This window comes from Balaenoptera borealis (assembly GCF_965194805.1).
Source record: "Balaenoptera borealis genome assembly, chromosome: 4".
Lineage (NCBI taxonomy): Eukaryota > Metazoa > Chordata > Mammalia > Artiodactyla > Balaenopteridae > Balaenoptera > Balaenoptera borealis.
The window spans coordinates 83,384,662-83,399,785 of NC_138861.1; the positions used below are offsets into that span (position 1 = coordinate 83,384,662).

The 15,124-nt window shown below is 37.5% G+C and overlaps 1 protein-coding gene across 19 annotated transcripts in view; it reads right to left on the reverse strand.

The window, feature by feature from the left end:
* The window catches only part of GRXCR1 (glutaredoxin and cysteine rich domain containing 1), a 364,232-nt gene that overhangs the window by 37,252 nt on the left and 311,856 nt on the right, over window positions 1–15,124 (reverse strand). For 18 of the 19 annotated variants that reach the window (XR_014244108.1, XM_082390748.1, XM_082390756.1 and 15 more), the window contains one exon: window positions 10,307–10,372. The exons of the other annotated variant lie outside the window; for it this stretch is intronic. Coding sequence is in view for 17 of the 18 variants with exons in the window: in XM_082390748.1 (XP_082246874.1) it covers window positions 10,307–10,372 (66 nt within the window). In the remaining variant the exon portion in view is untranslated. The remainder of the gene's footprint in view (window positions 1–10,306; window positions 10,373–15,124) is intronic. 19 annotated transcript variants of the gene reach the window in all.

Below are 15,124 nucleotides of genomic sequence, written 5' to 3' on the forward strand. Positions count from 1 at the left end.
TCATTTGACTTTGCTATTATATCAAGATGGCAAAATCCATGTAATATCTTATTTTTAGTAACACAATTACTTTGATGGAAAGTAGTGATTACCAGTCTGAATGACACAAACAAGGAACGTTGTCAAGTTTGTAGAGATCCAAAGCTCTTCTAAAAAGTTAGATTGTGGGGCTTCCCTGGTGGCGCAGTGGTTGAGAATCTGCCTGCCAATGCAGGGGACACGGGTTCGAGCCCTGGTCTGGGAAGATCCCACATGCCGTGGAGCAACTGGGCCCATGAGCCACAATTACTGAGCCTGCGCGTCTGGAGCCTGTGCTCCGCAACAAGAGAGGCCGTGATAGTGAGAGGCCTGCGCACCGCAATGAAGAGTGGCACCCGCTTGCCGCAACTAGAGAAAGCCCTCGCACAGAAACGAAGACCCAACACAGCCATAAATAAAATAAATTTAAAAAAAAATTTTTTCACCTATGCTGACTCCTGTCCCTTCCCTTCTTTCTAAAAAAAAAGAAAAAAAAAAAGTTAGATTGTAGGTAGTAACTTAGTTTCTTTGTAGCTGGGTTTTTGTCATTTCTTTGACCAAAAAATGGTGTACCAGACTTACAATTTTGCATGATATAAAAATGTCTTTAGAAAAAAAAACTTTCAGTAAAAACAAAAACAGTGAAGAAAGAGTAGTCTAAAAGCAAAACATAAGAGAATTAGTAAGTAATGTTATTCTTATCAAATTTTAGAAAGAATATGATATAGTAGATAGGCCCTTGACATGCATTAAAGCCATGCCAGAGATTATGTTAAAAATATTTAATGACTTGTACGAAAGAACATCAACTAGTCAGAAAGGACTAATAGGGACCTGAATCCAGGACTTCACCCATTAGTGCTGGATTGTAAATAGGACTGGATTCCAAGTAGAGTGGGGTCATCAGATTTTGCAATTAAAAAAATTGGGATGCCCAGTTAATTTGAATTTCTGACAGACCACAGATAAATTTTTATATAAGTATGTGCCAAATATTTTATGGGACATGCTTAAACTAAAAAAATTATTCATAATTTACTTCAGGTTTAAATGTAAGTGGACATCCTATATTGTACCTGGCAATCCTCATAGGAGAGTTGCTGACAGGGAAGAGGAGAGCTGCTTGGGAGTCTTGGGGTAGCAGCTGTTTACCAACCAGTATAAATTATTTCAATACCTTAACAACCAGTATAAACATGTTTCAATATTTTCAAATTCTTGAATAGCCTATGGTTTTCCCATAAAATATATTTGCAATGGCAAGCAAAGAACAACAAAGCTAGAATACATGTGAGCACTAGGAAGCTTCCTAGGTTCATTCACCAGCTATGTCACTCACTCCAAACACCAGGCTCCAAACACAGAGAACCCAAAATGATAACGCAACGCAACACAATGAAAAATTATTGAAACTGAGCAGGACCCTGCAGAACCTTCCTGGGGACAGACACCTCCCCACCCCATCCCCTGCCTTTTGTTTATAGAAAAGCTTTAGCCTCCTAAGCCTTCCCTGAGTTCCAAAGAGCAAATTTAATCAGAGAAGTGAGAAAATGCGGAAACAAATGAAAACAGTTAAGCAAGACAAAATAATAATAGTTTAGCCATAAAACAAAGTCAAGGACCTTTAGTCCTCCTAAAGGACTAAAGATAATATCCTGAGCCATATCCTGGAGTTGTTTTGCAGATACTAACACCCTCCCCCCACCACTGCCAACGAGGTGGAAGAAGTTAACTGCATGCTGACCTCCAGTATGTAGACTCCAGACAGGTTGGAACCAGAAGGTTGATGATGTTAACTCCCAAAATACCACCCTGTTACCTCACCACCAACCAATCAGAAGGATGTCCATGAGCTGATCAGGTGCTCTGTGACCCTCTCCTTCACTTTGTCTTTAAAAACCCTTCCCTGAAGGCCACTGGGGAGTTTGGATCTTTTGAGCATGAGCTGCCCATACTCCTTGCTCGGCCCCATGTTGGGCACCTTACGATAAACGTTGTACTTTCCTTTACCACACCTCAGTATCAGTAGATTGGCTTTACTGCATGGGTGAGTGGACCCAAGTTTGGTTTGGTAACATTATCTTATATCATGGGACTGGAACATGATTTACAAAAATTACTTTCAAAGGGTCAAAATATCAAATGTTAAATATATGATGGGTCTGCTCTTTCTTAAAGTTTCTCCACAATTCAGAAAAAATAAATTTTCTAAAATGAAGTTAATATATAAATACTAAAAGCCACATTGTTCTTTTTAGAGAGAATCACAAATAGACCAAGGTCATTCTAAAATAACATCATCACTTGTATAAAAAGGATTATAATCCTTATGCAAACTGGTGGTCACAGAGTTTCTCTCCAGGAATCTCCAGCTATGTATTTACCAGCAAAATGAAGATACCAGAAATTGTCAAGCTCTGTTGTCTCAAACTCAGTTTAAATTTGGCTGTCAATTTGAAATTTAGAGACAGAACTTTTCATTAGATTACTCAGTGCTGTAGTCCATACTTTAAACAAACTGGATCTAGTATATCTTTACCTTCAAGCTTTCCAAAGGGGAAAAGTCCATGGAAGAGTCATTAACCATTACAGATGGTCACTTCAGTTACAATTGTTATTTCTTTGTATTCTAAAACATCTGTTAATTTTATATTTGTAAGGTGGTAAAATCAGTTGATTCAACTGATCAAGAACAGGAAGTAATAAAAGAAGAAGAAGAAAAAAATAAATAAATAAAACAATGTTGTCAGAATCTGTGCAATGCCATGATGAGATATGTCTTTTACTTTAAAGATATGTCTTTTACTTTAAAGATATGTCTTTTACTTTAATTAACTCATTAAATTGTTGAGATAATTTAATGAGTTAATTCATGTAAAGTGAATAGAATATTGCCTGGCACATAGTAGCTACTTAACAAGTCATGATTAGCTATTATTTCATTAATAAATCCTTATTTGAAGAGATTTTTATTAACTGCTGCCTCAAGTTAAATTGCTTGTGGTCACATGATGCAACCATTTTCTACCATTCATAGAGTCATTTTATTTAAACACTTCTATACTTAGTCTTCTGGTCTAAGGTGTTACCACTGTAAGAAAGGGAGAGTAAATGTGTTTCAATTCACATGCAAATTCTGATGTCTTGGAGCACAGTATTGGAAAGATTCTGAGGCCACTTCCACTCAGGAAAAATTAGCTGTTTCAGCCATAAACTTGGGAGAGGAAAGGGATAGCTTACATAGGATGTAGTGTCTATACCCGATTCTCACACCAACCTGATGTAATAGAGACTATCTCATTTCACAAATGATGAAGCAAAGTCTCTTAATGAGTTAAAAAAATGTTCAGGTCACAGGGGAATTTGAAAATTAGAAATTAGAGAACTCTCTTCAAGAACAATATGCATGCCCTTTCCTCTTTAAGAGTAGTTTTCAACCTTTACTTACATCCATTTTTTCCCAAATAATATATTACATGGGATTCCCCAAACATAAAACAATTAAAAGGATAAATGCTGCAACTGAAGCAGAAGTGGGGTGGGGGTGGGAGTGGGTCTTGAGGGCACCCTTTAAGGCTCCCCCAGTGCTCCACTAGCCTCCAGAAATCCTATTCCTGTTACATCACCCAGTATGAGCTATTCCACTTGTTCTTCTAATAATAGTAAATAATTCAGTCATTCCTAGCCATCTCCTTCAAAGAGCGCTTTTGTTATCTTGGAACTCTGGTTCCAACTTAAAAGAGTTCCAACAATGAGAAAGAGCTGGCTTATACTACATGTTCCTGTGTCCTAAGTCCAATACCTCAGTAGACAGCTTTGTCCTCAGTGCAAGATGGAAAAAGAGCTAAAAAATTCCCCAAATTTGAACAGTGTTCCAGGTTAGAGGAAGGAGGAATAACTGAAGTTAACAATAGTCATTATTAGTAGTAACAAAAAAGACTTCCACTTTCAATGAAGAGGTTGACAAGAGACACTTTGACCTTCAAGCAATTAAGAAATCTAGGGTAGCTCTTCAGTGTCCTGGAGCCCAGCAAAGCTGGAAACCAGGCAGACTTGGTTGAGAATAGCACCCAGTAAGAGTACTAAATCTACAGAGTGCCCCTCTTCTGAATAGTGGTTTGGGTAGAGGCATGTCCCTTAGGGGTGGAATCCAAGAAAAAAGGAGTGCAAAATCATCCTCCCTTTTACCTCTTTCTGTTCATATATTCTTGGCAAACTCAGTGGTCTCATTCCACAAATAAGTCCACATTGCCAGGAACTGTGCAAGGCGTAGGGGATCTAGCAGTGAACCAGAGACCTCCCTGTTCTCTTAGTAGTAGCTCTCAGCTACAAATAAGGATTTATTAGTGAAATAATGATTAATAATGACTAATCTTATTGAGTGGCTACTACGTACCAGGCAATGTTCTAGTCACTTTACATGATTCACTCATTAAATCTTCTCAACAACCCTTTGAGTAAAAGGCAGATCTCATCATAGTGCTGCAGAGATTCTGATGACATTATTTGAGGATGGCCTTGGTCTATTTGTGATTCCATTTAAAAATGACGATGTGGCTTTTTGTATTTACATATTAATTTTATTTTAGGAAATTTATTTGTGGTCTTCGAATACGTCCACTCTATACTGCAGTCATCTGAATTGAAGCCCCCAAGCATTCCTTAGTCTCTAACAAAGGACCAAGGGGACAAGGGGGGAGTTCAAGAATGATTGTCAGATGGGTTTCCTTTGTAGCACAAACTCAAATTTCATAAATATAAAGAGTTTTTGCTGTTATATAACATAGAAACAGGATGCTAAGCTCAAGGGTCTTCAGTGTTTTCTTCAAGATCAGGAAATGAATGAACTTCTTATTTTTGAACTCAGATCATCTAATCTTATTTTAGGAGAGCTAGAAAGTCTCTTAAGTATTTTACCAAAGAGGAAGCAACTTATCTGAGTCTCTGCGACCATAAACCCCATCATCCAGGTTGTCTATGAAGCAGACTCACTCCATGTAACAGATTATCAAAGAGTGAACACTTGGCATATAATCATCTCTGGATGACTCACTTTTTTCTATGTATTTTGTTTTAAACTATATTCAATAATTTAATTCAGCAAATTCTTGTTAAGTGCCTAATAAACGACTCTCTGTCTGATCTAGCTCTTAATAAACAGAATCGTTCCTGATAATTAGAGTTTCTAGCATTCTCAATTTGCAGACCGCGGAAAGAAGCCCCTGAACAAAATGCTGACACAGAGGAAATTTGTTGCTTATATTCCTGAATGCATAAGCCAGATGTATGAGTCTGATTCTTGACCCAATGGGATGTACTGCCACAACCCTACTTAAAAAGATGTTCCAATTTCAGACGCAGCCAGAGCACTTGGCCTGATTTCCCAGGTGAGTAGGTGGTACTCTGCTGCTGTAGTCTCTGAACATGCTGTGGCCACCCACCCCACGGAGAAGCAACATCACCCAGAATGGTGCTTCTCCAGGGAGGGTCAGTCCAGCCTTTGATAGCTCCAACGCCTTGTACAGACAGCCTGTGCCATTTCCAGCATCCTCTGTGTATAGCCGGGAATCTTACCTCTGTTCTTCATAAATAACAAATCAGGCTTTACAAGGAAAACTGTACGAAAGTGGACACTATGTTGGCAATCTCACCAGCAATGACAACAAAATGTTTGCTCATATCTTTAGAAAAGCAGCAAGGCAGAAGCTTACTTAGAGCTTCTCTACCATCTGAGATCTTTAATCCAGTACCTGCCATAACAAGGTGATTGCTAATCATCTCAGGGATGCCCTGACTTCCTCTGTGGGGGCACCATCAGGATCAGCTATCCGTCTTGGTTATTGTTTGGGGGAAATCCTTAGACATCTCTTTGCTTTGGATCTTTAGCCTGTTTATTAATATAAGTAAATACATAAATATATAAATAACTTTTACCCCCAAATGGTGTTTTTATTCATCTTTTTCACATAAAATAATTCTTTTTCTCTTCTTTTTCATCAATTAACTGCTTTGCCTTCTGAAAACAAACAAACAAACCAAAAAACCAAAAACAAAACAGACAAAAAACCCTTGGATGAAAGAGGATTCATTCATCTATTCACTCAACAAATAATTATTGAGTGCCCATTATTTTCCAATTCCTGTTCTAGGCGCTAGAGGTAAAGAACAGAACAAAATAGACAAGAATCTGTGTCCACGTGGAGTTCATATCTTACTGGGAAGATCCCCCGCAAACTGTCCCAGGAGCAGAACCCGCATTGGTGCAGGTAGCCTTATTAAATCCAAGTCTCATACCAGCTATTGCCATATTTCACTTGCTTCTGCTGCCTTTGGCCAGCTCCTCATGTTTGAGGCCACTGACAAGTCTTCATCAGCGAATCAGGCCCCCTCAGGTTCCCTGAGCAATTTTCACTTAGATGGAACATATGCTAGAATTCTTGGGCCAGAAAACTTGAAATTTGATTTGTTGACACCGTTTCTGATGACCCAGCTGCAGATGCTAAGCCTCTTTCCTCTTCATAACTGGGGTAACTGCTGAAAACTGGGGCCTGAATTACAAAGACCAGGGTGATGAATTATGCAGCACCCAAGTAACAGCAAATTAGAACTTAGTAGGAGCTGTCTGGTTTCTCTCCGAAGTTATTGCCAATTTTCCCATCTTCCACAATGCCACACTAGCATAAGATCCAAGTGTTAAAATTCAGTCTGTTTCCTGGACCTAGTACTCTGCCTACCTCCCAGTAAACTTCTCATCTGGGCCTTGGATCCTGCCACATTTGATCAGGTTTCCCAGGTACCTACATGCCGCTTAATTTGAGAGTGATGGCCGCATAGATTCATGGTTAAGATTACGGAGTCAGGCTCATTAAAATCATGAATCAAACACTATCTGTAAGGTCTGGAGCAAGTGATTTAATCCTCTGTGCCTCCATTCTCTTGTAAAATGGGATAATAATATCTGTAAAACAGGGATAATAATAGAAGCCACCTTGCAGAGTTATTGTAAGGTTTCAATAACTTAATACATATAATACCAAGAATATTACTTGCTACTTAGTAAGGACTCCAATGTTTCCTACCTCAGGAATATTAAACTCCTGTTTCATTGCCAAAAGCAATGAATGAATGAAGGTTTGGATCTGAATCTTGTCTTTTATCCACTTTTCCTGGTTCTTCCAACTGCTTCTCCAAGGCCAGCCTCTTTGCCTGGGTGAGTTTGCCTTAAACCCCAGGCCCCTCACAGGCAGAGTTCAGGGCTTTCTGGATGGCTGCAAATTCTCTACCAGTTTTGTTATATGGACAAAGCAGCCCGACAGAGTTATAACACCTTACAAATCTTATGAACGGTAGAAGCCAGTACCATACTATTGTATATATTTCAACATTAAGAATAGCTTTAAATGTTTCTGGCTTATTTATGTCATCTGTAGAATTGAGACAGACCTAATGAAGAGCATAAAATACTCTTTCAAAATTCTTTGAGCTGAGAGAAAGAGAGAAGTTATGTTAATATATAGCATGGCGGTGTTAATCAAGTTGCAGAATTAAGAAATTATAGACTCAAAAGAATAAAGTCCATGAATAGCTAAGTCGTCAACCTTTAAAAAGAAGAGTAATGAGGGACATTCACTTTATAAGACTCTAAAAGATGCTTTTAAATCACAGAAATAACAACAGTAGGATACTGATACAACAGGAACAAATAGAGCAATGGAACGGATTAGAAAGCTCAGACAAAGACCCAGGTACATATGGGGATTTACTATAATAAAAAATTGGCATAATAAAGCAATAAAAAAATAATAGATTATTTAATAGATGATGTTGGAAAGCTAACTCACCAAAATGGAAATGATTCTACATGAATGAAAGAACTAGATGTGAAAAATTATAAAGTTAATAGAAGAAAATGTTAATAGATGAAAATGTAGTTAATAGGAGAAAACGTAGGATAATATCTTTGTGACCTTAAGACAGAAGGATACTTCATAAGTAAAAGTTCAAAAGCACAAAAATAAGGAAAAATAGTGGGTTTGATTATATCAAAAGATTTCTGTTGGATGAAGGACACCAAGAAAGAAGCTAAAAGAGGGAAGGAAATATTGACAATGGCTAAAACCAACAAAAAGCTAATATCTAGAATATAGAGGGATCTTCTGAGAATCAACAACAACAACAAAAAAGACAATTCCAAGACTTTTCATGGGCAAGGATAAGAATACACAACTTACAGAAGAAGAAATTTAAAAATTTAACAAGCATACAAGGAAATGCCCAAATGCAATGGTTATCAGAAAAACATTAATTAAAATGATGAGGCAATATCTCTCTATACCTACTACCCTGGCAAAAATTAGAGAACAGAAAATTGGAGAACAATGTAAAACATTGCCAGGAATGTGGGAACATACGAAACCTCTTTCTCCACGGGAGGGAGTGTTGGATGCTGCAAGCATCATGGAGAGCCACCTGGCACTACCTGCAAAACTGGGGATATGCATAAGCTATTACCCAGCGATTCCTACTCTCAGAGAAATCCACGAGCAAACACGGTCAAGGTTGCTCCTTGCAGCGCTGTTTGTTTGAGGGAGAAGTTAGAGGACATCGGTGGAAAAAATGAGTAGATAAAAAATACTGGGTGGGCTCCATGCAGCTGCATTGTCCAAAATAGGAGCCATCAGTCAGATATGGTTAATTATTTTATTTATTTTAAAATTTGTATTTAATTTCACTTGATTTGAATTTAAACTTAAATCAAGTAAAGTTAAATAAAATTAAAAATTCAGTTCTTCAGTCACACTGGCTACATTTTAAGCGCTCAATAGCCACATGCAGCCAGTGGCTACTGTTTTGGATAGTACAGATATAAAACAGTTCCATCATCAAAGAAAGTTCTATTCAACAGTGCTGTTGTGGGAAAGTACACAGCAGTTAGAAGAAATGGATTAAAGGTTCGCATAGCAGTATAGATGGTTCTTAAAAGCATAGTGCCTAAGAAAATCATTTGAAACACAATTAGGTACATTACATGACATCATTTGTAAGAGTAAAAATGTGCAGAGAAAATAATAATACATATTAACCAAGTTAAATCACTTAAATAAAAGATACATATTAACCCAAATTGATGGTTTCATGGAGTTGGCGTAGAGTACAGGGACAAAAGGAAAGAAATGAACCCACCCATACAGATTTTAGAGCTGAGAGGAATTTTAGATTATCAAGTACACACCCTCATTGTGTTTGTCTTTCTCGGTAAAATTACTATATGAATAAAACATGATTCCTAACACCAAGGAGTATATAGTTCATTTGGGACATGAATTAAATGCCCAAGGACAAGTAATACAAAAAATTAAAAGACTTTGATAAGCACCTAAGAAAAAGAGGGATACAGGAATGCAAAGGTGTGAGAGATCAGGGATGATGTGGGGAAGAGGTGATACTGCAGATGGGCCTTGAAGATGGTGGAGGGGAATGAGGAAATGGAACAATAGCCGGCTTGCACGAAGGAATGGTAGTAAAAATCCACGAAGTGGAAGGAATGGTAGAGAATCAGAAATGAGGTCAGCAAAGGAGACTGGACCAAAAAGAGCTGGCGTGGCACAATAGATACCATGTAACCATACTGCATAGTTCACCTGGGAAAGTCTGGGTTCAGGTTCACTGCCCCAGAATAATTATTAATGCACCCTTTTCACTCTCAAGGTGTCCCAGTTTAGTCTATAAAATATATATATATATATATATTTTATCCTACATATAGAGAGAAGTAGGCTGATAAGATAGTGGAGCAGAGAGGTATTAAGGGCTTCCTGGTTGCATACTGATTTGATACATTATATATTTGAATAAGTATTTCTCAGATATTGTCATTATAAATACAGGAACAAAATTAAAAGGTGCACTTTTGGAGAAATAACTTTTTCTGTAATCTTTAGAAATGATGAGCTGGTCTGTAGGAAAAATAAAATAATTTAAATAAAAAATTTTATATGTGCTTCAGGATAACGGCCTGACATGAAACATCTCTATAACAGAGAATTAGGCTCTAATAAAGCCGACTGGAATTTTCACCTAATACTACAAGGTTGTTAGACACTAACACTAAAGTCACTCTAGCTGGAGCAAACCTCACGGGTAGGTGGTAGCAAATTAAAACCGCCACAGGTATCCTGTTACATATTTGTAAGAACACAGGGGAAAATTCAATTAGGAAAACTCAATTACAATCAGAGTGTGTTGAATGTTTTGATTACTAAAAATAAGTTGCTAAAAGCACAATTACCTCAATTTTGGTTAAGAGGTCTTGCAGTTCTCCTGATTCATTCATTGACAAAATTTTCTCAGCACCCTATTAACAAGAGAGGGTAGGGGAGAAAGAAAAGCCATTTTGTTAGTATTTGAGAAAACAAAGTTCTAGCCAGGAAAGTTTAACCCACAAAATACTGAACAGGATTTTTGCCTTCAGATCTAAGTAAACTCAGAACCAGGAGGCCAAAGAGGAGGGGCAATTTCTCTTTCCTTTCACATACTCTCCCATCTAGTAAGGCTAATTGTGGGCAAAAGGAGGACTGCCAGCAGGTGAGCGCTGGGAAGTCCATTCCTGTCAGATGAAGTCCAGAGATGGAAGGTTCCAGCACACCCTCCAGAGCTGTTCCGAGAGCCTAAGCCAGCCACCTGGGAAAGGAAGTCTCTGAGCAAATCCCCAGCCTGGGCTGCCTCTGCCCTATTCCAGGCAGTCCTGGACATGCCCTCCTCAGAATCCTTAGAATCCAAGTCCTTAAGGACATGCCCTCCTTAATGCTATTAAGATAACAGCAGCTAATAATAAAATTAATAACCACCCACAGTAATTAAGCACATATTAGGAGCTAGGCATCCAACATCATCTAATTTGATGTGCTAGGCTCACTTAATGGTAGAAATTGAGCCTCAGTGAGATTAAGTAACAATTGCAAGGTCACCCAGAGAGAAAGCAGAGTGGGAATTTGAACACAGACAGGGGAATTACTCCAGAGTCAATGGAGTAAAACTCTACTTAAAAATGAGAACTTTACCTAAAAACGCAAGAGGGAGGAGATATGGGGATATACGTATATGGATAGCTGATTCACTTTGTTATAAAGCAGAACCTAACACACCATTCTAATGCAATTATACTCCAATAAAGATGTTTAAAAAAAAAAAAAAACTTTACCGTGAAAATGAGAAGTGGGATGATGAACGCACTTTACAACAAACTAATCATGTTTCTTTGAACTACCCCATTTTCCTTTCCTTTCCAGCCTCTTCTTACCTTCTCCCACTCTACTTCTCAACATGCAGCCATAGAGGCCATAGAAGGGAGAAGTTATTCTTTCTTTCTTTTTTTTTTTTTTTTTTTAAAGAAAACAGACATTTATTTTTCACAGTTCTAGAGGCCAGAGTCCAAGATTAGGGTGCCAGCATGGTCTGGTTCTTTTTTTTTTTTTTTTCTTTAACATCTTTATTGAGGTATAATTGCTTTAGAGTGGTATGTAAGTTTCTACCGTATAACAAAGTGAATCAGCTATACATATACATACATCCCCATATCTCCTCCCTCTTGCGTCTCCCTCCCACCCTCCCTATCCCACCCCTCTAGGTGGTCACAAAGCACCGAGCTGATCTCCCTGTGCTATGCGGCTGCTTCCCACTAGCTATCTATTTTACATGTGGTAGTGTATATATGTCCATGCCACTCTCTCACTTCATCTCACGTTGCCCTTCCCCCTCCCCATGTGCTCAAGTCCATTCTCTATGTCTGCATCTTTATTCCTGTCCTGCCCCTAGGTTCTTCAGTAACTTTCTTTTTTTTTTTAGATGCCATACATATGTGTTAGCATATGGTATTTGTTTTTCTCTTTCTGACTTAATTCACTCTGTATGACAGACTCTAGGTCCATCCACCTCACTACAAATAAATCAATTCCATTTCTTTTTATGGCTGAGTAATATTCCATTGTATATATGCGCCACATCTTCTTTATCCATTCTTCTGTCAATGGACACTTAGGCTGCTTCCATGCCCTGGCTATTGTAAATAGAGCTGCAATGAACATTGTGGTACATGACTCTTTTTGAATTATGGTTTTCTCAGGGTATATGCCCAGTAGTGGGAATGCTGGGTTGTATGGTAATTCTATTTTCAGTTTTTTAAGGAACCTCCATACTGTTCTCCATAGTGGCTGTATCAATTTACATTCCCACCAACAGTGCAAGACGGTTCCCTTTTCAGCACACCCTTTCCAGCATTTATTGTTTGTAGATTTTTTGATGATGGCCATTCTGACCGGTGTGAGGTGATACCTCATTGTAGTTTTGATTTTCATTTCTCTAAGTATTAGTGATGTTGAGCATCCTTTCATGTGATTGTTGGCAATCTGTATATCTTCTTTGGAGAAATGACTATTTAGGTCTTCTGCCAATTTTTGGATTGGATTGTTTGTTTTTTTGATATTGAGCAGCATAACCTGCTTGTATATTTTGGAGATTAATCCTTTGTCAGTTGCTTTGCTCGCAAATATTTTCTCCCATTCTGAGTCTTTTTCTCTTGTTTGTGGTTTCCTTTGCTGTGCAAACTTTTAAGTTACATTAGGTCCCATTTATTTATTTTTCTTTTTATTTGCATCACTCTAGGAGGTGGGTAAAAAGGTGATTTTTGTCACCTTTTTTTTGCTGTGATTTATGTCATAGAGTGTTCTTCCTAAGTTTTCCTCTAAGAGTTTTATAGTGTCTGGCCTTACATTTAGGTCTTTAATCCATTTTGAGTTTATTTTTGTGTATGGTATTAGGGAGTGTTCTAATTTCTTTCTTTTACATGTAGCTGTCCAGTTTTCCCAGCATCACTTATTGAAGAGGCTGTCTTTTCTCCACTGTACATCCTTGCCTCCTTTGTTGTAAATTAGGTGGATTATAGGTGCATGGGTTTATCTCTGGGCTTTCTATCCTGTTCCACTGATATATATTTCTGTTTTTCTGCCAGTACCATACTGTGTTGATTACTGTAGCTTTGTAGTATAGTCTGAAGTCCAGGAGCCTGATTCCTCCAGCTCTGTTTTTCTTTCTCAAGAATTGCTTTGGCTATTCAGGGTCTTTTATGTTTCCATACAAATTGTGAAATTTTTTGTTCTAGTTCTGTGAAAAATGCCACTGGTAGTTTGATAGGGATTGCACTGAATCTGTAGATTGCTTTGGGTAGTATAGTCATTTTCACAATATTGATTCTTCCAATCCAAGAACATGGTACATCTCTCCAACTGTTTGTATCATCTTTAATTTCTTTCATCAGTGTCTTATAATTTTCTGCATACAGGACTTTTGTCTCCTTAGGTAGGTTTATTCCTAGGTATTTTATTCTTTTGGTTGCAATGGTACATGGGAGTGTTTCCTTAACTTCTCTTTCATATTTTTCATCATTAGTGTATAGGAATGCAAGAGATTTCTGTGCATTAATTTTGTATCCTGCTACTTTACCAAATTCAGTGATTAGCTCTAGTAGTTTTCTGGTAGCATCTTTAGGATACTCTATGTATAGTATCATGTCATCTGCAAACAGTGACAGTTTTACTTCTTTTCTGATATGGATTCTTTCTATTTCTTTTTCTTCTCTGATTGCTGTGGCTAAAAGTTCCAAAACTACGTTGAATAATAGTGATGAGAGTGGACAACCTTGTCTTTTTCCTGATCTTAGTGGAAATGGTTTCAGTTTTTCACCATTGAGGATGATGTTGGCAGTGGGTTTGTCATACATGGCCTTTATTATGTTGAGGAAAGTTCCCTCTATGCCTACTTTCTGGAGGGTTTTTATCATAAATGGGTGTTGAATTTTGTCGAAAGCTTTTTCTGCATCTATTGAGATGATCATATGGTTTTTCTCCTTCAATTTGTTAATATGGTGTATCACATTGATTGATTTGCGTATACTGAAGAATCCTTGTATTCCTGGGATAAACCTCACTTAATCATGGTGTATGATCCTTTTAATGTGTTGTTGGAATCTGTTTGCTAGTATTCTGTTGAGGATTTTTGCATCTATGTTCATCAGTGACATTGGGCTGTAGTATTCTTTCTTTCTGACATCTTTGTCTGGTTTTGGTATCAGGGTGATTGTGGCCTCATAGAATGAATTTGGGAGTGTTCCTCCCTCTACTATATTTTGGAAGAGTTTGAGAAGGATAGGTGTTAGATCTTCTTTAAATGTTTGATAGAATTTTCCTGTGAAGCCATCTGGTCCAGGGCTTTTGTTTGTTGGAAGATTTTAAATCACAGTTTCAATTTCAGTGCTTGTGATTGGTCTGTTCATATTTTCTATTTCTTCTTGGTTCAGTCTCAGAAGGTTGTGCATTTCTAAGAATTTGTCCATTTCTTCCAGGTTGTCCATTTAATTGGCATATAGTTGCTTGTAGTAATCTCTCATGATCCTTTGTATTTCTGCAGTGTCACTTGGTACTTCTTTTTCATTTCTAATTCTATTGATTTGAGTCTTCTCTTTTATTTTCTTGATGAGTCTGGCTAATGGTTTATCAATTTTTTTTATCTTCTCAAAGAACCAGGTTTTAGTTTTATGGATCTTTGCTATAGTTTCCTTCATTTCTTTTTCATTTATTTCTGATCTGATCTTTATGATTTCTTTCCTTCTGCTAACTTAGGGTTTTTAAAATTCTTCTTTCTCTAATTGCTTTAGGTTTAAGGTTAGGTGACTTATTTGAGATTTTTCTTGTTTCTTGATGTAGGATTGTATTGCTATGAACTTCCCTCTTAGAACTGTTTTTGCTGCATCCCATAGGTTTTGGGTCATTGTGTTTTCATTGTCATTTGTTTCCAGGTATTTTTTGATTTCCTCTTTGATTTCTTCAGTGATCTCTTTGTTCTTTAGTAGTGTATTGTTTAGCCTCCATGTGTTTGTATTCTTTACAGATTTTTTTCCTGTAATTGATATCTAGTCTTATACTATTGTGGACAGAAAAGATACTTGATACGATTTCAATTTTCTTAAATATACCAAGTCTTGATTTGTGACCCAAGATATGATCTATCCTGGAGAATGTTCCATGAGCACTTGAGAAGAAAGTTTATTCTGTTG